Source organism: Apostichopus japonicus, chromosome 9 (genome assembly GCF_037975245.1).
Source record: "Apostichopus japonicus isolate 1M-3 chromosome 9, ASM3797524v1, whole genome shotgun sequence".
NCBI classification, from domain to species: Eukaryota; Metazoa; Echinodermata; class Holothuroidea; order Aspidochirotida; family Stichopodidae; genus Apostichopus; species Apostichopus japonicus.
In genome coordinates, this window is record NC_092569.1 from 17,989,536 (window position 1) to 18,013,019 (window position 23,484).

General features: G+C 33.6%; 3 protein-coding genes across 4 annotated transcripts in view; all 3 read left to right on the forward strand.

Moving 5' to 3' along the window:
• Nucleotides 1-23,484, forward strand: part of LOC139974234 (fibrinogen-like protein A) — a 74,794-nt gene that overhangs the window by 15,331 nt on the left and 35,979 nt on the right. Inside the window, exon 1 of one of the 2 annotated variants that reach the window (XM_071981240.1) lies at nt 1,808-1,828. The exons of the other annotated variant lie outside the window; for it this stretch is intronic. The gene's annotated coding sequence lies outside the window, so the exon portion shown is untranslated. Of the gene's footprint in view, nt 1-1,807; nt 1,829-23,484 lie in introns of those variants that run through there. 2 annotated transcript variants of the gene reach the window in all.
• Nucleotides 1,790-8,726, forward strand: LOC139974235 (fibrinogen-like protein A). The gene is made up of 5 exons (XM_071981242.1): nt 1,790-1,947; nt 4,326-4,389; nt 5,080-5,252; nt 5,981-6,251; nt 7,578-8,726. Exons 1-5 carry the CDS (start codon nt 1,876-1,878, stop codon nt 7,916-7,918), a joined length of 921 nt encoding a protein of 306 aa, XP_071837343.1. The 5' UTR covers nt 1,790-1,875; the 3' UTR covers nt 7,919-8,726.
• On the forward strand, nt 11,496-18,532 carry LOC139974216 (uncharacterized). The gene is made up of 8 exons (XM_071981214.1): nt 11,496-11,660; nt 13,446-13,491; nt 14,019-14,188; nt 14,450-14,714; nt 15,328-15,542; nt 15,832-16,140; nt 16,299-16,563; nt 18,052-18,532. Exons 1-8 carry the CDS (start codon nt 11,589-11,591, stop codon nt 18,357-18,359), a joined length of 1,650 nt encoding a protein of 549 aa, XP_071837315.1. The 5' UTR covers nt 11,496-11,588; the 3' UTR covers nt 18,360-18,532.

Sequence of the window (23,484 nt, forward strand, 5' to 3'; positions counted from 1 at the left end):
GTTTTTCGCACGTATCATGCCAATCCCCGGAATTGCCCAGGTAATACCTATTCGTTATTCCCTCCTCCCAAGAATATACCAATTCGTGATATCCTGCTCCATATTCTTTCAAACCCGCGCACACCTTTATTTTCAAACCTTCCAGAACATGAACAGAAGACGGTTAAATTATATTTATTAGGTGGCGCTGTGCATAAACAATGCTTGCAGCTGTTTCAATGACGGCAAATATTCGCATTATTCATGCCATGTACGGTACTCTGTATACATCTGTCATTTGAAATCACATATATAAATAATAGGTCGGCTAAGTCGACACTGATGGTTTAGTGAACATTTCTCTCGTTGAAGGTATTAAAAGCTACATGGATCATTCATATATATATATAGTTGAGTCACTTCGACAATGTGTTTCTTACTGTTCTTTGCTAAAGAAAGATATATCCTGCTGCATCCCTCAGATCAGGAAGCGTTACAGATGCTTCTATATGTGTAATAGCCTCCTGCTCCCAAACACGTTCTTGTAGTTCTTTGTAATAGTTTTATGTTTCGGTTATGAGTTTCATCGGACATTCCTCTTTACCAAATATATTATTGTAGTCCAGTCCATCTTCCCGACAGGTGATGTCGAAATATTCCAGGTGCCATGCATATAGCATTAATGTCTGTGTTAAGCTTTGACTATGATGATATATAGAAATATACAAATAAAATAGAGCTTCTCCGTTACCTCAAAGACAACGGAACATGCACCCAATCTGTTACTAAGCTTACCAAAAGACATAGCTCTATTCTGTCATCCCTGTATGTTGTGCTATCTGTCTGTATTATGTATTTTAGTCCCTTGTAGTCTCTGTTACTTTGTCATTCAGCCACTGAAAAAGATCCTGCTAGGATCGAAACGTCAGGCCTTCTTAATTTAACACATTCTCTTACATAAACTATTTAGTGGATACTCATGAGTTTGCTAACAGTTTTTGTTTTATGATGATCCCTGTATGTAGTGAAAGTGGCTTATCGGTATCAAGAGGTGTCAAGAGGTCTTCTGTTGAGCATGGGATTGATTCTTGAGAAGCATCTTATATTGTGAAGACTATGCTTATACGATATCGGCACTCGCCCTTTACGACGCAAAAAACACCGCAACAACATTATTCATGTAAGAACATTTTCACATTGAATCTTTCGTGAGCTTCGAAATCAATTGCTCATTACTAAACAGATTATAATGGTAGTGGATAATTGGTAAATACAACTGCAGTGATTATAATAATGAACTTTTACCTTTGTCTGAATGATGTGTAAAATATTACAATTAGACCCTTACACATGTAACAATTTAAATATTGTTAAGTATATAACATGTTGAATATAGGTTGTAATCAATCTATAAACCATGATAACCTTACGCTTTACTGTAAAACTCACTTACATATGAACTTCATAAAGAATAAAAACAAAAACAAAAATTTGTGGTTGTAAGGTTGTATGTTTCGTTAATATCAACAACTTGTTGCATCTATGTAATAATGTGTTGTCATCTTGTTTGTTTATACAATTTTACCTGTAAATTCGGAATGATATATATTCCATATATATATAAACAGCAATACTATGAACCAGGAAGGTGGTGAAAGCTCCATTGTTGAACAAACGCACACTTTACCGCAATGTACGGCAGTGTTAACAAATATAACTGATACTAAAACTCGGCCCTTAAATGCTTCGGTTATGTCACTTGGTTATTTCTGAGGTGAGTCGATAAACAATCAAAGAACCATTTTTTCAAAGGAATCATTCTCGTCTGAGGAGCGATAGGATAAACATTTCTCTCTCTCTCTATCTCTCTAAATATTATCCACAATTTGTTTCAAGATGACACGCAATTGTTTGATCTGGATTGTGATCTGCTTCGTAGCAACGATTTCATCTTCTCACGGGGAAATGGTGAGTATACTTAATTAATTTAATTTAACAAATTATTTTTTACTTTGCTGTTTTAAATTTCTCTTGGCGATTTTAATATACCATGTCACCTTTCTTCTTCGTCACCTTCGATCGTTTTACAACTTAAGCTTTTAAATTTTGCATTGCCTTTATATTTTTGTTGTATCTACTCTAACCCAGCCATGTAATATTAACACACAATTAGATACCTGTAATATATATCTGATTTATCAAGACTTCAAATGTGTATATCTTAGACACCAAAAGAGTTTTTCAAAAACATTCAACAGATTTTGAGTGATATATCGCACACAACAAATGTACTGAATATGAGGCTAATTGGCTAGGTACTTTAACGGATTGTACAAAATGATACATTTGAAGCAATAGACAAGCACGTTAAAGCCGTAGTAAGTCTTCCATTATAACAGTTGCCTCTCTCGACGTTCGTGTTGGTACTAATATGTATCATGGCTGTATTACCTTTTTGGCACAAAATAGACATCGTCATGATTGCATGATTATTATGTGCCAACAAAGATTGCTTAGATTTGATTGCCAACATGCAACCTTTTAAACATTTATATATCAAGGCTAGAAATATAAATATATCTTTGTAATTCATTTCCTTGAAGGGTCCAGAAATGACTGTAATTAAAAGATACTTTTGGTATAGTTTGACAACTTTACTTTTTAATAATATCTGATAATGTTAAACGTCATTCTTTTAATAAAACTAATTTGTGTTCAGAATAAGAAACAAAGTTAATACAAATTAGGAAAAATCAAGTATGAATCAAACTTACAAAAAAAAACTTAGAAAATTAATACTTCTTGTTAAAACACAAATTGACGCTTTTCAAATAATGATATTGAATTTTAATAAAAACTAAACGCTTACATATATAAGTTGCAGGTTAATGATAAAATCGTTCCCGCTTTTAACAAAAAAATATCTCATAGAGAATATTTCTAAACTAGCTCCCCTGATACAAGTGTTTTTAGAATTTCTTTCAGTCTACTGCTTAAATCCGTTTGTGAAGTATTTAGCTTTGAAGATGCTTCTTTTTAATTTTTAAAAGAGCAAGAGGTATTTATATAGAGCAAGAGGTGTTTATATGCTTCCACCCGAACCTCGTATATTTCATTATAATTTTAACTAAAGAACTCTTACATGCATAAAGCAAATACAATTTCGAGGCAATGAAACCCCTCAAATACATGCATTAGATTTAATCCGTACAGCAATATAGCTGGAAGACGATTTTGGAATGACGGTGTTGTGAAATAGGAAAAGAACACCGTCTAGACGTTATGTCTGTTACATTTGGTCATCAAATTGAATGCATATCTAATCTCATTTCACATCGTATGATTTGTTTATTTAATTTTCGAAAATAACTTTGTAAAAGTAAACAATTTTAATGTATAAACATTTGGACATATGTTTGATTCTTACATTCTGTAAGTTAGATACAGAGGAAAGTATCAACCACCTTCATAAAGTTAATGTTACTAGCCTAGGACTATACTGAATGTGAATCCCATGATTTGTTTTCAACTTACTACAATAACTCTCACGTCATTGTGAAGTATTGCGTTCAATGCGTAGCTAAGTGGTAACTACTTGAAATCATTACAAGGAAACGCCCGTTTCTGAAAAACGCGTGAAAACGCGTAATTAAAAATCATAACGTTCTACTCTCAACAAAAAAGGCGATTCTTAAGTAAACCATATACTTATTAAAATTAGTTCCAACCTCTTGAAGTCTTAAGTTTTTGTTTTGTTTATGTAACTCACCGTTTATTTGTACACATCATTAGGTACTCATGTACCATATTCGGAAGTAAATTATTGGAATTATTTTTTTGCTTCATTTGATACATTTATAATATTCCTTAAAAAAAGTTCCTTTCAGTAGTGCAATTTTGAAAGAAATGATCTATCCATTGATCTTCTGTGTTACGAAAAAAGCTATTTCATTTTTTACGGTTCCTTATACGTCATTTATTCAACGTTGCAATTTATTGAGTTAAACGTTCTTCATTAAATCCATGGTACACTTGAACAAAAGTAGACTGTCAGACTCCATTTATTGCGATGCCAAGGAAATATAAATGCAGATTACAATTTTCCACACAATGTCTGAAAGGTAATGCTGTTATCATCTAAAGATTTTAAGTAACAGGAATAAGTTCATTACTTCTTCGTGGCTGTCGTAGTTACTGCATCAGTTGGCTACAATGGCCAAACAAATGTTTGTGTGCTTTTTTTACTAATGTAAATGTAATTTGTTGCTTTCATCAAAAAACGGCAGTGAAGCATATTCTATTCTTATAAAAACTTGAAACTATCTTTTGTGATTTTTTGCCTTCAGGAGATTGTTGATGTGACCAGTGAGCATCTTCCTCTTAACCGAAACAGAAGAAGCACAAATCATGGTAATGATAGGCAGTTTTGATTCTGTCTGCTTAATTCATTAGTTAAGGTTCAGTTTCATTGATAACATTTCTGCTGTTAAAAAAATACCTATCAGTCGCGTTACAGTTAAAATAATGGGAACACAACTCGATACTCCTTTGTAAAAGGTACTCTCAGTCTTTGAAGAAGAACAAATATATTATAGTAATTGTTTTGCCACTTGTTCTTACTTGTTACATATTTCACATAGTTTCATCTGTCTTCATCCTTTTACCCATTTTTTACCCTTGGAATAATCTTCTATTCGGCTATTGTTTTACAACTTTTATATCTAAAAAGCATCCATTTAGTTTTTAATGATGACTGAATGTTTCTAAACAACTCGTTCTTTGTTTTCTTGATGAGTTTATGTCATTTAACAAACCCCTTTTATTTTCTTGATGATTATATGTCCTTAAACATACACTTTCATGTTTTGTCTTGTTATATGCTCCAATATTCAATCATTTAAAGTATCTCATATTCTTCTAATTGGAGGGATGAAATAATAATTACCCATTATCAGACAACAATATCTTCATCAATAATTTTAGAGCTATTGAAATGTTGATGTCTCGTATAGTAGTAGTTTCTTAATATTTTTAAAAACGGTCATTCATGAACCTGTTATATTTTCCTGAGTCTACAAGAATGTTTTGTATCACCTATAGATATTTCCTATTTTTACTACCAATCCGGCGAGTATCCCAGAGATTGTCAAGAAGTATTTGACCAATGTGAAGGAGACTCCCTTGATTCCGGTGTATATTTGATCCAACCAGTTGGCGCGAAAGAACCGTTCGAAGTACTTTGTAACAATTCCATTGATGAAGGAAGATGGACGGTAAGTGTTCTTGCTGCCAAAGGTGTACACAGTGGAACCAGTTTGCGTTCTTTGTTCAAAAAGGAAAAGTTGTGACGTAATGTATCGTCAAGCGAACAATTCACTTGGTTGATGGCCAATTTATGTAATGGTATATGTGATAAATACACGGAAGCCATTGCTGTATTTAAATTGGTTTCTGTTTTGCATTGTACAAGGTAAAATTTATTTCGGTTAATAATAATAAAGGTAAAATATATTTTGTAAACTACAAGTTCATGTCGTTAAGACTAAGTGGTCGCATAAGTAGAATGGACAACAAGAAAGAATTGATAGGTAAACTTCTTGTATTTGATGATTTTCAAGTTCTATATGCGTTAGTAGTTGGAAGTATTTTTGTTCTAGAGTTATTCATTTTCTGAAACAAAATTTAAGAAGGGTGGAATTATTTAAATATTAGATGTACAAAGTGTTCGTTTGATTCAAATGTGAGGTAAGAAAATTACATAAAAATTGAAGTCGTTCGGTGTTTACATTTATTACATACCAAATTTATTGCATAGTTAGCACATGTTTGTGAGTTTATTGTAAAGAATAAACACGAAAATGCAATCATAATTATTTGAACCAGTACCACCAATTGAGATGAAGGCAGTCCTTACAAGAGGCCCTAGCACGATATCGCCAAATCGAATGAATAGATCGGCGTGTTACCTGTGCAAATTGTCTACCATTTGTATTCAACACAGGTGTTACAACGTCGGATGGACGGATCGATCGATTTCTATCGCTACTGGGATGAGTACAAAAATGGTTTTGGGTTTCTCAATACTGAATTTTGGCTCGGCAACGACAAGATTGCCCTTTTGACTAATCAGAAAAACTACGAGCTTAGAATTGACATTACTGATCGGCATGGCTCGTCATACTTTGCGAAGTATAATCTCTTCCGGATTAGTGATGAACAGAGTAAATATAGACTAGTAAACATCGATGGATATGATTCTACCAGTTCAGTTGGTATGTAATTGTTTATACCATGAAACGTTATGGTAATATTAAAGTTGAAATATGAATGATAAAATATTCATTTAATGTTCTGAGCAGCTTTCTGCGAATTTCACTCATGATCGAAACAAAATGCAGACTTCGATTTACCTGTTGAATTTAAGAAATACAACATATTGCAATAAATTTCGTCCATCATGTTTGTTACTTTCACTTAATCAGTGCCCCTGGAAGTTCTTAATTTGATCAAAAATAAGAAACAAAAAATCGCGAAATTATGAATTACACATCACGAAAGATTAATTTGATATGCCCTACCTGAAGAAATCACTAGAGTACTTTAATTTGTAATCATCTGGAGCACGCCCTAATAATTATTGTTCATTAAGGTTATTCCAAAGTTTGCAAGAAGGTACAGACTGTAAGTATGGAAGCAAGTCATATAACCACAATATATGCTTCTAGTTCGTGTTGTGAGTTGACGTCCTAACATTGGTTGCAACAGTTACGATTGTCATATAAAGCCACCTAGTTCCAGATAACTTCCTAAACTTTATTATTCAACAACACTGCACTCATGTAGGACCGCCTTATCATTGCACACCCTACACTCGTCACTATAAGTCTCGTGACAGAGATACTTTGAACACATAACTTTCCAAACCAGCTAAGGGTATTCAGTTCGTATTCCAATTGGGAGATATAACAGCGTTGATATTTCTTCAAACATGTGACTGTAGCCTCCAGCAAGTCAAAATGTAAAGTCACTGTGTCATGGTTCATGTTTTAATAAGTACCTCAACCGTCTTTACTGGAATTGCAAATCCTCTAATATATTGAAGCTATAATGACCTGGTGTTTTGTGTATCAACGATACTTTTTAAATGTATCTTGCAAATATGGACAGAAAAGAAACGGTTTATTGAAACAAACATTGATAATGATAGCCTCCTGACAATATGATTAAACCCGACGTGAAATCTCACAAATAGAGCATGGTTTTCATCAGATGTTTGTGAGAGTCGTTTAGCGTCGAAATCTGTCAAAATAAGATAATGGTTAAATTAAATTTAGCAGTATAACCAGTTACACGTCATTGAAATAAGGACTATAAGTTCTAATATCGCTTTCAGTAATTCTATCTAATGCATCAGTTAACTTTTGTGAATTGATGTTGAATTACTTATATATTAAGGTAATTCAAAATTACCAACTATAATGTATCATCTTCCGCAGAGTATCTCGCACAAATTTAAGTAAATATCAATACTTATACGTCTTAAATTAAACTATACTAATTACATTGATCTCCCATTCTATTATATCTCATTTGAACAGGAATTGATCGTATGTCATGGCATAAAAATAAGTTATTCAGTACGAGGGATCAAGATAACGACGGTTGGAGTGACTACCACTGTGCAGAGAAGCACGTGGGCGCCTGGTGGTTTGGGCATTATTACTATCAACCTAGCAGTACTACATGTGCTAATGATTATTATTGCGAGTTTTTTCCAGTCGGTGGAGGTGGATGTGTCCAGTGTGGGCCTTTCCATTCTAACGGCGACTATGACGGCTCCACACGTGGAACCAACATGTTTTGGGATGACCTTCGTGATGGAAGAAACAACGATTGTGGACTGATGTATACTGATCTGAAAATAAGACCGACTTCCTAAGGCTAACAATATGTGAAATTGACGTAACCAGTCGGTTAGAAGAGATGTTTGTACATGGCTAGTGCCAGGAAAAGAAATATTATCCGATCATATCATGAGTTTATAAAAAAAATGACAAACCGCTGAGTAATTTAATCTGTTTATATTTTTCTGTTTGTTTTCCTTTGTCTTTGTTCAGATTTCTTCAATTTGTGAAACACTTTGAATATTTGTGGACAAAAAACCCAAACTTGCTCCTGCGATAATTCATAATTACTTTGTAACTTGGTTGTATCGAAATATGAATGATGTCTCAAATTAGGCACATGTACGGTCTCAAACACATCGCTTCTGTTTAAGATCTTACGAACATCACCATTTGTTAGATCAGTATAATATAAGCCGAATAGAAATATTAATGTGTACCAAAAGTGAACTAGAAGCAAACAGAAATGATCTCATGGATTCACATTGAAGAGGGTTTTTCTTTTCATTTCTTTAATGTTGACTACTTGGATAGGCTACCACGGATTGGGTACGGTAGCAATTTTAGGTAAAAGGGGTTATTAAACCTGTCCAACATAACTGGGTATCACTCTTTAAATATTGTAACAACACTGTTTTTACAGTGGAAAATTGAATTCATTTGTTGCTTTTTGTATGTGTGAAATCATAGCATAATTTGAAGTGGTGCATATGCATGATCCCAAGTGATTTACGCTTCTTAAAATTAAGCTGCTTCTAAGATGTCAATCTGAGTTTAAACCATATATAAATATGAATGTGGTATCAGTTGTTCAGTACGCCATCAAAATTGAACGAAACGGTATTGCAATTGTGAAATCATATTTTAGTCAATCGAAAATGTTCGTTTCTACACCATCCTGAGCTTCTAGAAAATAACAGAAAATAACATTAAGGGTAATCCCGAAAACAACATGGGGACATAAGAATTAGAGAGGGATAAATGAATTTCTTTTCATAACAAACTGACGACTCATTAGATACTACGGTTGATGCAAATCTTCAAATCATTTTTTTGTGGTTATAGTTCTAACCAGCGAATTTAAGTTCATACTGCCGATAGTGACGATCCAAATAGTATAAAGTTATAGTAATGCGCTTAAATTGTCTTCTGTTTTCCCCGTTTGATATTACTTCCAGCCACACTCGGTTGGATCATTAAATATATAATCACCTATCTCCAGACATGGACTGTGCTAATTGTCGATCATGCAGTACGTTCCATTTCAGTTTTGATGCACTTGTAAAAAAACGATAACAATGCATTTTGTTTTACTTCCCAAGATAAATCTGACCATTCTCAGTATCAACTTGGCTTCTAACGTGAAACCTAACGTGTATCCTTGTATAGTATGGGGATACGCAATGAAGTTAATTTATTATACGTAGTTAACTGAAACTGAAGTTTCCTGCTATACGTATTGCGTTCCGCTCGATTATCTGCTGTATGAGGGAGTTAACTCATTCAGTCACTTTTTATGTAGAAGGGAAAGATTTTGTATGTGGTTTACCATTCGACCGCTACTCCGGGACTGAAGGAAGAGCAATAGGTTATACTACCCAGATAAGACATGAATAATACTTCTTTATGATAGCGTAATATGTTACAGCAGGAAATATAGAGACCTGCACAAGTTTCCTCCTTTTTTGTCTTTTTTTGGTTTTGTTACAAAACTATTGCCACGGTCGTCTACAGCCAGGAAAGGAGATCGCGAAAGAGGAATGTAGCAAGATATAACATAAAACAGCACAGACACTGTGATCCGCATTCAGTATATCCATGCTCCTACATATTAATTGTTATGATGCACACATGTAACTGCTAGAAGATTAACCGATTAATTTACTTTTATGATAAACTAATTTACATATTAATATATTGGAAGGTTCACAATCAATTTCAACGCAAGACTTAGTTGCTCCTTTACAGCCCACCTCTCCACTCCTCATCTTTGTTTTGTTTTTCTTTAGCATGGATTACTACAGCTGACATTCGTTGCATACATCACGTTAAATATAATACTCAAAATTACAGTAGAAATGCGATGGCAATATGTCCTCTCTAATTTATGTCGTTGTGATAATCCCATAGTAATAAAAAAAAAAAATTTTCAATACGAGGTTGGAAGTACTAGCATCAGTAGCTCACTGACCTACACGTAATGTAACTCTGAACGAAATCAAATACTGACAGTACATCACCATACATTAAAACAATTTCAAAGTTATTTCATGATATCAACAATTAATATTGATGGACTGAAGGCTTAACAACTGAATGAATTTATAATTCTAAATCGTAAAATACAATAAAAAATTGCAAAATGCAATGCTCGCCTGACAGAAGTACCTTTCCTTATTAAGACACCTCCAACGCTGCAATGAAATGAATCATTATTGATAACCCCAGTCAAATTTAATGAATACATTTGTCACTTCAAGTGAATGTATAAGCTGGTGATTCAAAACTACGTATTCTTACCGAGGTAATGCAGAAAATTGATTATCATGGGAAAGGAGAAGTCAAGGAATATCAAAGTAATCCTAGTGGTAGCTGTATTTATAAACTCATCTTTGCCTCCCAAGACTAAATATTAGTAAACTGACCGCAGGGTTGAAGTTCACAGCTTAATTTCTTTCCCGCGATGTACTTGGTGATCATAAAAGGAACTTATGTAATTGTCAACACAATCTGAACATGTCCAGATTCTTCTTGTCATTCTCTGACCGTATACAGTGAAATATAATCAATCAAAAACCTTGTTAAGCGTTTGTATTTCTATGTTCTGACATTAAAATTAGTATTGGTATCTACTTCGTGTTGTTTCTATTTTTGAAAACCTTGAAACCAACCAGTCATATGATGAAATATATATCATATTTCGGTAATGTAAATGGCTTTTGCAAACAACAGCAAACGGTGTAGTAAAATTGTACGGTTCAGTAAAACATTTTGCTTCTGTACGGCGTTTTACGAATTTACTTCTCAACTGTGAACATTTAACCTGAACAAATAAAAAAATTAAATAAGAGGTCCTCACTGATGATTATATGGTATTATAGAGCAAAAAAAAGAGAAAAGAATACAAGACAGTGCACCTTGGTCATGAGGATGTTTATCTATCCTTTATTTTTTTGTTAATATTGAAGTGAGCGTTACTCTGTTATTTATGTGATCATGGACAAACAACTACATCAGCAACATACCAGCAAATTAAATGCAATGAATATATAACTGATCAACGATGACTTCGGAAATTCCTGAAGCAAATGTGCAAGGTTAATATTGAGTGTTAAAGGTTTTCCTATAACTCAACTGATCTCCTGAAGAAAAAGAAAATTAAATATTTATTTAGTTGAAGCGTGCAGCTGCCACGTTCCCCTCATTATCTAGGCATTCAGCCAACTGACATTGCCTTGTACCAAATTCAATGAGTCTGATGTACGAATGCCTTTAAATATCCCTCAATTTAAGTAACGCACAAAATGTACAGTTGGCTTAAAGCCAAACAATTTTTGCATAAAATCTTTATATATCATTTGCCACGTCAGCACAATCGCTGTTCTCAGGTCATTGATGTTGAAACTATTAAAATCCATTTTTGTCAGTTGTAACGTGTGTTTCAAACCGACCCGTCATTCCTGACTTTTCTTTGAACCAGTAAAGATGGACAATCGTTTGGCTGTTCGAGGGGTATTCGTGTTTTTCTTTGTAACGAGAAGCGTTTTCGCGTCGTTGGTGAGTCAAATATTTGATTTTTCAATTTCTTTATTTTATAATATCAAACTTGTTTTACAATATTTCATTTATATCCAATACTGGGAGCTTACTTTTTCACATTAAGTACAAACAGTTTGATATCCGAGAATTAGCAATAATCGTGTCAGGTATGAATGAAATAAGAACTGCGTGAAAAAGAAAAGTCCCATATTTTGTTTGATTAAAAATGTCAAGGCATACAAATTTCTAATATTTTTAACAAGCTTTGTTCCAACACATTGTCAACAATTCCTTAATTCTCGATTTGGATTTTTATCTGTTTCCAACGAGTATTACACTGCAATCTAAACTTAACAGGACCAGTATCATTCAAATTACAAATCGTCCTTGGCTGCTTAGATACTTTTCAATTAGGTAAATTTGAAGCTAATGTCCGCTCTGAGTAATGATTGAACGCTTGATCTTAATTATACCTATGTCTTTAGATCATTATATTATCGCTCAACTATATATATATCATGTTTGGTTCTTAATCCCCATGTTTCTGAATTCGTTTCGTTTCCATATTAGTATTCGCCTTATATCGTATTGAATTATTGTCGTGTGGTAAAATATAACGTTCTCCCGTTACGCCGAGATATTTATAAATTCATCAGACATTCGTTGTAACAATGCAAAGACAGAAGAGTCTAATATGCATTTAAAAAGCAAAAATAAATGTAATTTCATATTTCAGAATAAAACCCTAAGCTAACAATTATTTCATTTCATAAGATTCATGAAATAAAAGTTAAACACGACTTTGTGCCTTCAATATAAATTGATTGTACTTGACATAATTTGAAGTTTCCTATTCTAAACGACACAAATTTAAAGTTTTATGTGAAGTTTATAGGTGAAATATTTTGTTACTCTGTTAATTTCGTATAAAATAGTGTAACACCGATTCAATCTTATTATGAAAAACATGATCAGTCAGGACTGAATCTTGTTGAATTAATTCTTCTTCTTTCTTCTGTCCTTTTTTTCAGTTGTTTAAACCATTTAAAACTTTCCCGACAATTATTTTGTCGTTCGTTGACAAAGTTAAAGCAGTTACAATAGATTTGATTTAGGATATGCCATTCCCATTTATGTTGCAGTTGCTGTTATTTTTGCGAAACAGGTGAACAAAACTCACAAGACGTTAACAATTGAAAGATTTAGTTCTAGTAATTCTTTCAATTACAAATTAGTGAATTATATTAATATGAATTTAGCCTTCGCCAATAGCCAATTCGTAGCCAACCAAAAATGAGAAACTAGGTTCCGATTGCCTCTGTGTGTAGCAGGTCACGACGTGCTCAATACTTCATGTGATTGCAATATTTTCCTAATTCCAATGGTATCGACTAAAAATTGTACACTCTTGTTCTAAATGATTACGAATCATTCGTGAGAACTTAGAAAAGGTGTTGCTTTTTTAAATAATATGTAAGGTTACGATTTGTATACTTCTATTTCGTTAAACACTATGTTTAGAAAACAAGTACGATAAACCATTGTAAATTCTGTGACCAAATACTCATGCCAGATCTGTTTTTTTAATAATATATTCTGTGTGCTAACATCATGTTGTAAAATTTTTAAATGGTTGTTCCAATTGACAAAAACTTATGATTTCATCAGTTGTTATATATGAGCATATATTAAAGATTCCGCGCGTTAGTTCCTTTACCGTTCACTTGTTTGTTAGGAGTCATGCCTTGTACCCCATTTTTTCTGAATTTCTACATTCATGAATTAGTGTTTGTTTTTAAACAGGATAACAACCAAGAGAGTTCACCTTCAACTGTAGATGCCTTTCAAAGTAAGATAATAGACTATCAGTTTGTAAACTTTTGACTAACCTGACTCCTTCTTGAGACAAACAACCACACCGGTTAAGTTCAACTGAGATTAATTTCCGTTTAATGAAATATACATTACATGCCTGCCATTCATCCTTATACATTTTCTAATCCAATTACAAACTACTTATAATAAGCATAAAGGCACGCTAATTGACTCCACAGGAAGTGGCGTACTGTAGATAATCTTCAGATTTATTGACTGCATATAATTAAATTCTTCCTATCCAACGTGTAAAACTATAATTTACAGAAAACACTTGACAGAAACTTAGCCAGCCATTTCAAAACGATATACTTGTTTGCTTTCACTTACATTGGTAATCGTTTTATTCCCAATAATTGTTTTACAATTTAATGTAATACCTTGCGTTGTTACTCCTCATATAACTTGGGATAAAGGCAATGCTCAAATTAATATAAATTACCGTTCAGTTTTAAATTTTCATCCTGGTTCAATATTAACTTGTTGCTTTACATGAACCAGGTCATCCTTACGTCTTTTATCAACGTTCTGAATATCCGAAGGACTGTCGAGATGTTCAACGCCAATGTTCTACATCAAGTTCCAGTGGAGTATACCTCATCAAACCAGATGGTTATGAAGAACCATTTGAGGTATTCTGTAACCATGACGTCGGAACAGGAGGATGGACGGTATGTTTCCCGCAGAAAGTTTACATTGGATCACGTTGATGTGTTCTTGATTCACTTCAACATGATCGTGTAAAAGAAAGAAAAAAATGTGTCTCAGTGCATTTTGCCATATATTGTATTATAATATGAAAGTCACAATATTTGTACAATTAAACGAAACAAAATTGTGGCTAATGGGAGTAAAGGTTCTGCTAAATTGCACAACAGTACTACCTTCTTTTACAATATAATTGATATTTTTGTTTATTTATTTTCTTCAAGGTTATTCAACGACGCACCGACGGTTCCGTAAATTTCAATAGAAATTGGTCAGAGTATAAAGAAGGCTTTGGATTTTTTGCAACTGAGTTTTGGATCGGAAATAAAAAGCTATCATACTTGCCAAATCAAGCAATCTACGAACTTCGTATGGATATGACCTTGTCCAATGGATCGTCCCTTCACTCATCATACAAAGGTTTTCGTATTGCTGATGAATGGAGTCGGTATAACATTGTGAATATGATCGCACTTGACAGCAACGTAGGTAAGTTTGATACACCAGAGAAAATTAAACACATAGCCCATCGTATAAATTTTCTTTCTAAGTTCGTCGCCATTATATCAAAACATCAATAAATACCATTGTATGTATGTATGTATGTATGTATGTATGTATGCGTGTATGTATGTATGTATGTATGTATGTATGTATGTATGTATGTATGTATGTATGTATGTATGTATGTATGTATGTATGTATGTATGTATGTATGTATATATATATACATATATATATATATATATAGATATATATATATATATACATATATATATATATATATATATATATATATATATATATATATATATATATATATATATATATATATATATATATATATATATAGTAATTCCAAAATTCATAACGTTTTCGATGTGACTATGACTTATTGATATCAGCAAAAACACAACTTCGTTAAAATTTAAAATGCGAGTAAAATCCTTTATATTATGCCACTTGAAGTAAAAAAATGGCCAAACCTTGAAATTATTTATTGTTGCTTAATATATTCTCAGTTGAAAGTTGACTGGGAATCACTTAACCAATTGAATTACAAGTTCATGCTCCCTACTTCTTCTTTGTCTTCCGTGTTTAGACTCATTAATCTCTGCCTGTCCATCCAACAAGATCTTTGGTATATGTAACTGTCAGGGAACATGTAACTATCCTAGTAGAACATCTGGATGTGACAATGACTGCCTGGGTAGTGAGGGCTGCATCTGTCCTGCTGGTTTCTTAATGCTAGAGAGTGACTGTATTCCTGCAAAGGAATGTGGATGCTTTGTTACAGAAGCCAATTTGGTCATTCCAGTAAGATATTGTTTTTCAAACATTATCAATAGAAACGTTTGTTTAATTTCCATTTTCTTTTGCATAACGAGATTTATAACAGTTTGGTTAATATCGTACTTTTAATATACGTATTTGAATGGGGGAAGCGTCTGTTAGCGATACTTGCACACTACAATGATAAGTTACCATGTTAGTAATTATTTCTGATTTTTCGCCAAAATTTAAAGTTTCATATTGCATCGTAATTACTGTACATTAGAAGATGATAATTTAACAACTATCATCATGCTTGTCATTGCCCTTCTAGAATGGAGAAACTTTTGTCAGCGATGATTGCACTCAAAAGTGTTCCTGTAGCAATAACCGACTTACCTGTGAAGTTGACTATAGCTGTAGTACCAATGCTGTGTGTGATGTCAAGAATGAAGTACGACAGTGTTATTGTAATGAGGGATATGAAGGTGACGGTGAAACTTGCGAAGTTGTATATACAGACTGCAAGGATGTTCATGACGCTGGGCATACAGAAGATGGCGTTTATACCATTCTACCAACTGGATGGCCAGATTCACCATTTAGTGTCTACTGTAAAATGAATCATGGTGGAGGATGGACAGTAAGTTATTAGAGCATCAATACATTGTGAAAACATATTACTGGCGACTATTCCAAACATAAGTAATAGGGCCCTTTCCTTTCTAAGATGTTATATATCATCGTCTCGATCCTTCCGATGCCTCAGTTTGTCTCCTTATACCATTTTCTCCCATTCAGGTTTTTCAACGTCGTAGTGGCGGCAATACCAGTTTCTATCAAAACTGGGATGCGTACAAAGAAGGATTTGGGGACCTGAACGATGATTTCTGGCTTGGGAATGAGAAACTTTATTATCTTACACACCAAGCAGGTTACACGCTGCGCTTCGATGTTGCTACTTCGGGTGGAGATCAGAAATATGCTTCATACACCGAGTTTCAGATTGAGTCTGAAGGTAATAAATACAGACTGAATAAACTAGGCAACCATACTGGAACAACAGGTTAGTCACCCCTTTCAATAATATCATATACAATCTTTTCTGCTTTTCTTAATATTATTTTTAGGACTTATTTCAAGCTAACAATTTCCTGATCAATATTTCTGGGAACCTGCAACTTTAACATTTTACTTTGAACTGTTACATACTGCTTTCAAATACGTACATTCCATACATTTAACTTAATCGATGGATCGATGGATCGATCGAATGTCACTTATACTTAACAATAAAAGTGACATTCGATCGATCCATCGATCCATCGATTAAGTTACATGAATGAAATGTACGTATATGAAAGCAGTATGTCAAACTTCATGTTAGCGAACAATGTACTTTAACGTTGCTTCACAAAATAAGCTTTAACAAGCCAGTGCCGATTATATATAGGTCCTTGAGTGATAAAACTGTCAAAATGTCCGTTTATCATACGTTTCTACATGACATTGTTTGCTGTGCACATAAATGAGAGAAGAATATATCCTTTTACAGAACATGAAATTGAGATCAGGAAATCAAAGTCTAGTAACGAAACTTAAAGAAACGGAAACGGAAAAGAGACTAGCTAAAATGCAAAACAACGAAGAAAATTAAAAGAGAAATTCATGTAAATATAAAAAAGGTACCAAAGATCGAAAAAAAAAACAACTGACAAGAGGAAGGATTAACGTATTCAACTATGAATTCTTGGCCACATATGCTATACTGTTTCCACATTCCATTGACTCTAATTATAGCTTATTGGTACTTTGAATCAAACACAAGTCCAAACTTGTTTTTCAAATAATTTATTAATTGAATGAATACATTATGATTGTATTACAGAATCCCCCTGTTTGTCTCTATTTGTTTTTGTCGCATTATATGCAAATTGATAAGATCACTTATGACAAGTATTAAGATGAATCGTTTTAACATAAATAACTTTAAGACCATATTGTTTTATATTCTTCATTAAAACCCGATAGTTGTATTTTATAAGATAGAACTTGCATAACTAAAATCACCTTCTCTCCTTATTCTTATGCTTGATAAACAATGGTAATGTTACTCTCTACTAAAACTTATGACACGTATTAAGATATATACACATATAACACTGGATGTCACAAGGGTAGCATTGAATTTTCACAAGGTCACGATTTTTTGAGCTCATGACTGTGGATTAAATCTTACTTAAGGGAGGAAACGAGATATGGTTATAATTACCTTTTAGATAGCTGACCAATAAATTTATAAATGTTATGTTTGTCTATACAGATACAATCGTATCAATGAACACTGATTAACAATATTTAATGACGGACTTTTGTTTTTCTCATTTACATTGTATATTAATAAATTTCAGTAACATTATGCATGCACTTTCTTTATAAACTGGCGCTTGCCTCTTTTGTATTGTAATTTTTGTCTTTGTGCTAGCATTGCAATTCAAAACTTAGACAAGATCTTTCAAAACTATTGTAATTTACGTTGTTCATTCTATTACAGGTACACGTATCGGTAACAATAGAGGCAAAGCTTTCAGCACGCATGACCGAGACAATGATGAGTGTGACGATTTTAACTGCGCGGAAGGACACCGAGGCGGGTGGTGGCACTCAGATCATTGGTGTAGTTATTGTTATAGTAATAATTATTGTGATCAGTTTCCTTACAGTGGAAGCTGTTACACCGTTTGCACCAGCGACAACCTTAATGGAGATTACAACGGCGGCCGTGGAGAAAACATCTTCTCTGACCATAATGCTTACTGCAACCTTAGGTTCACGGAGATGAAAATTCGGCCTTCCTCTTGAGCAAAATAATTTCAATATCGTCGATGTAACCTGTTTAGACTCATATTTAACCTTTCAGCTATTAGAAAACATCAATTCGTTGCTAATGGAAGCAACTAGGTTCTTTCTTTTTGGATATATATTTGGATATATATATATATATATATATATATATATATATATATATATATATATATATAAACCTATCAAGTTTCATTTCAATTTTCCTTTTTTTTTAAGAAAGCATGAATGGGATCCTTTTCTTACTAATACTCTCTACTTGGGAAAAAACAGAGCACCTCAGTATCAAACTTGAAACGACAACCATTAAAACGTTGTATTGTTGCAAAAATGTAGGAGGCGACAATTCATTAATTTTTACTTTCTTAGGGAAAGTTTCATGTCGTTGATAAAATTAGTATAATGCCACTATTTGTTTCTATCACACAATGAGTTACAGCCTATACTACCTTATACTACCTTATACTACGGGAAAAGGTGAAATTACTATAATCATTATATATCCTCATGTCTTTATGTTGCTGTTAAGAGTTTCACTAAATATGAATTATATTTTCTTTGAAGTTTCAAGAGCAATCACATCATCGATACCCAGAACTTATCCTTTGCTTCCAAACCGTTGGCAGATTATTCCATCATGTTATAATGGTGATTAAGTTTTAATTTAATTTAATACATTAAGGGAATAGGGTTACATTCCGTAAGTTATAGTGTTGTATCATTAATCACGAAATTAAGAATGCGATGAAATGAAAGGATGTAAAACAATATGATCGTTGTTCATTTGTCTTTCTTGGTTCGTCCTTCAGAAACCTTTCCTAAAAGACTTGCAATTGTTTGTACTGTCATGCTAAACCGTTCCCGCGCACTGAACTATGTGATGTGGCGAAAAAAAACTTGTGTTTCATATACTACATGTTATTTCATATTCTCCAAATTGTACACATCATATACCACACAACATAATAATATGTTCTAAATTATGCCAAATTTTTGCCAAATGCCTGTCTCTTTGTAGAAAAATGATACAAATATTGAGGCAGAAGGTAAGTAGTTGCTCATACATTTGCAAAGCAGGTTGGTAACGTTTATATGAATTTCACAGCTGACTGTGACATTCGACGTTCACTGAGCCTGTTTGTTATCTACAATACTTATAACTTATAAGTACTGTATTACTATATTACTACTTATAAGTTAATGTGCGCAGACTAATTGTTACTTTATTCCCCCCAAGAAATCAGTATATCGCCTGTAGCTCGGTAGAGATGGTACTACCTTTACCCCGAGGGAAATTGCTTGGTGAGATATTTCGGAAGCCTAGCTCCGACAAGCTCCACGCAAATAAATTATCCAAACGTTCTGTTGATTTCAAGACGCTCTAATCTCTCCCATCACACAATTGATATTTCAACTAAACACTGTAAACTTAATTCAAGACACTGATTGGAGTACTGAATTTGCTATAAATTATATGGTCATGTGCTGATTGTGAGCACTGGATGATTCCTTTTCCAGAGCAAATTTGCCTCTATAAAAACTGCTCAGTAGTTGCAAAGCTTGCGTCACACGTGATGGGGCATCTGGTTAGGCCAATATTACATACTTTGGAACAACATTAATATTCATCAAAATCTATCACCGAATGAACCAATCACGACTAAAAAAAAGCAACAACACATGGTCCTAAGTTTTGGTTATGTTTTTTCTTGTCTGATAATACGGGTTCATAAACTAGACGTCGGAAAATGGACCGAACAATTTCTTATGTATTTCTTAATTCGGGAACAATGGGAATAAACGAGGGAAACTTGAAGGTCAAAAGTGCAAAGAGTGAAAGCAATTGCAGGAGCTTGATAGGAACTTAAAGGAGCTATAATATCACTTTATGGCAATAGGAAGAATGTTATGCTGGACAAAAATAGAAGAATTTAACCAAAAGTTAACTGAAAATGATTTGAACAATCAAAATCTATAAATATGGGCCACTTTGTATGAGTATGTTAACATACAATTTTCTAATATCTAAATAGTATATCATCAAGCCATATGTGCTTCGTTGGGTTTTATGCTATTCTCTATAAATTACCAGTATCCTATTTCATTTGAGAGATATCCCGTATTTATTTATTTTTTTTTTATATTCACGCACAAGGCAGATATAATAGACTTCTCTTATGGAAAGTTGTTTATGACAGATATGTCTAAAGTATACACCACCGATGACGACAAGGAGTCTTCCCTACAACTTCTTATAACATCTTATACAGTGATATATGAGTAGTCAAAAACACTTTTAAGGAAAGAGAGACCATATCTGCATACTATTTTATCGAGCAACCGTGCAATATAGATTATCTGTCAAGTGTGTGAGTGCGAATTGTTCTTATCAAAAATGATTATTCTGTAAACATATAGCTTAAAGACAAATTTCAATAAAGAGTGAATTAATACGGTTTTGTTGACAAAACAAATATAGCACACAGTGCTTTGACCAACCGACAGGTAAGCTTGACTGACCATTAAAGCAGAGTCAAAGTACTATAACATATGCAGTCCGTTTATATATTTTCTGTATTTTAGAAGAAGAAAATCTTCGCCAGAGCAACTTCTAATCAATTGCTTAATGCAATGAGTATTATGATGTTCTATACAAATATTGCTTGTATTGAACACAGCGTGTCGATTAATTGAGCGGAAAAAGAGATTTTAAGAAATATTGCTCTACCAGCGACTAATTGGTACTTAGCTTTTACAAAAATAGTGTTCTTTATTATACTATCTGTGAAAATAATAAATCAAGTCAATAAAATCAATACCACTTTTACTCTGGTGAACACTGTTCTGACAAAATAAAAACTTCATAATGACACGATTTTTCCCATTGTTCTTTTTACTATTATTTCTGATCTCTTTGCATATTGGCTTTGCGTGCATTATGTATACTTTACTGTTACTAACAATTTCATTTAATGATTAATAAGTAAAGCGAAAAAAATTGAGGCATGAAAAATGATCAAACAAAATATGAAGTAAAACAGAGATCATAGTAACATTTAACAATAATTTGTTGCAGCTTTTCAGTGGTAAATTCATTTAAGGGATTTGCAAAAGAGGTATGATTTGCACTAAATTAATATATGTTGTATTCAAGAAGTATTCATTTGAAATTCAATACACGTTCTGTAGCAAAACTTAACTTGGAACTATGATGTCATACATGCAAACAAAACATAAACTAAATTCACATTTGAAGAGAAACAAAACATATCTTGTTAGTAGGATTGCATATGTGACGTCACACTTGTTTGCATCAAGTTTTTACTTAAAACTAAAGTGCTCAAATGACGAAATCTGCAAACAGATGGAATACAAATTTTACCTGAACTATTAATTCCAGAATGTCACTGTTCCCCTGACCAATAAGGGAATAGTGCTAACTTTGTTAAATAAGGCGAGGATAACAGCTAGGTACTTGACTCCATAAAGAACTCGGACATGTGGGTGTATAGAACAGAAAAATATATCGATACAATTACCGACTGAAACTCCCCTTCAACTTAATCACACCCTTCACATCAATCACAACCTTCACCTAGATCACAAAAGGGAATGATTGAATTATAACATAGGAAAGTCTAGAAATTAAGAAACTTGATCTCTTTTCACGTCTTCTGATACTTAAAGTTCAAATGAGTATTCAATCCAAAAGTTCGGTGAGCTTCAGGTCGCTGTCACTGTTTCACCAACTAGTCTTTTGGGCCACGCCCTTTTTAGGCCAGCGCCCCTTGTCTCTCTTTCTCCGCTGATGATGGTCGAGAACTGCAGGGTACAAAACACGTTAACTAGTATTTTGTCTATACATGCTCTGGAATTACCCCGAGGGAATTTGTAATACGAACCCTACCCACAGTGAATCTTCCTGCAGATGTAAATTTCCCTTTAGGATATTGAAAACACATAACACATACTAACATAAATAGTAACATAAACCCACCACCAAGTCCTAAATAATCATAAGGCTCCCAATTCTATAATGCCCCACTAACTGCTCCAATACAACACTTACTATATACATACTATCCCTACCCCTAGGGCAGCTTCACATGACCAGGATTATTCTAGAACATAATCTCTGTATCTGAAATATCATGCCATACCCCAAGACACAATTCTCCTCTCTAAAGTGATCCCTGATTGCATTATCTTGTAACACATATTACTAAGTATTAATGACATATCCCCAAGGCTAGAGCCAAAGTTACCTAGGTCGGAATACGACCCCCTACAACAACAGTGACACTTTCTGTTTCTTCAATAAACAAAATGTCACTGTTCACCTGTCCCCACATGTTTTTAACAAAGAAAAATGATGTGACTTACTTCCCTGGGCTTTGACTTGCTCCCGCTCTCCAGGTACAGACTGGCGCCACGAAACATCCACACAGAACCGGTTACTGGTCAAATTAACTCAGGTGGTGTCAATAAATAATATATGGTTTTTTGCGTATAATATGTTGGCCTCGCAGGCTAAGCTTCAAGCACCTCAAGAAGCCTGAATACAACTTAGTGCCCTCACAGGGTCTTACCACAACAGCAAAAATAACCAACCTACCACGCCCACAGAGGACACAGCCAGTCTTGTACAACTGTACCTTTCAAACCCTGGGAGTCAAATGAGGAATATTCTCCAGCTCTGAAATGTATGCATACCATGTACTGCCCAAACATTACATAACCGAAGACAAGACACAAACAAGACAAATATGCAGGACACAAAGGGATAAAGCTCATACCTTCAAGTCATGCTCAATCTAGGTTTTGCCATTCAGAGTCACTCAAGTGATACATAAGGAAATACAATAGTGACTAGTATCTGCTGTGACACAGAACATTCTTCAATATATCGTATAAGTGGTTGGACATCCTCAGTTAATCGGCCATGTGTCCAATTGGTTTATTCGATACAGAGTTTTTGCGTTTCCCTCATTGCTTACGAACCTGTGAGTTTAAATGTTTATTCTAAGAGCTATTTTTTGGGGTCTAATCCTACGAAAAGTTTTCGTTATAAAGATAAATACAAATAAGCTGTCTATGAAATACAATAACATATCTACATATCTCA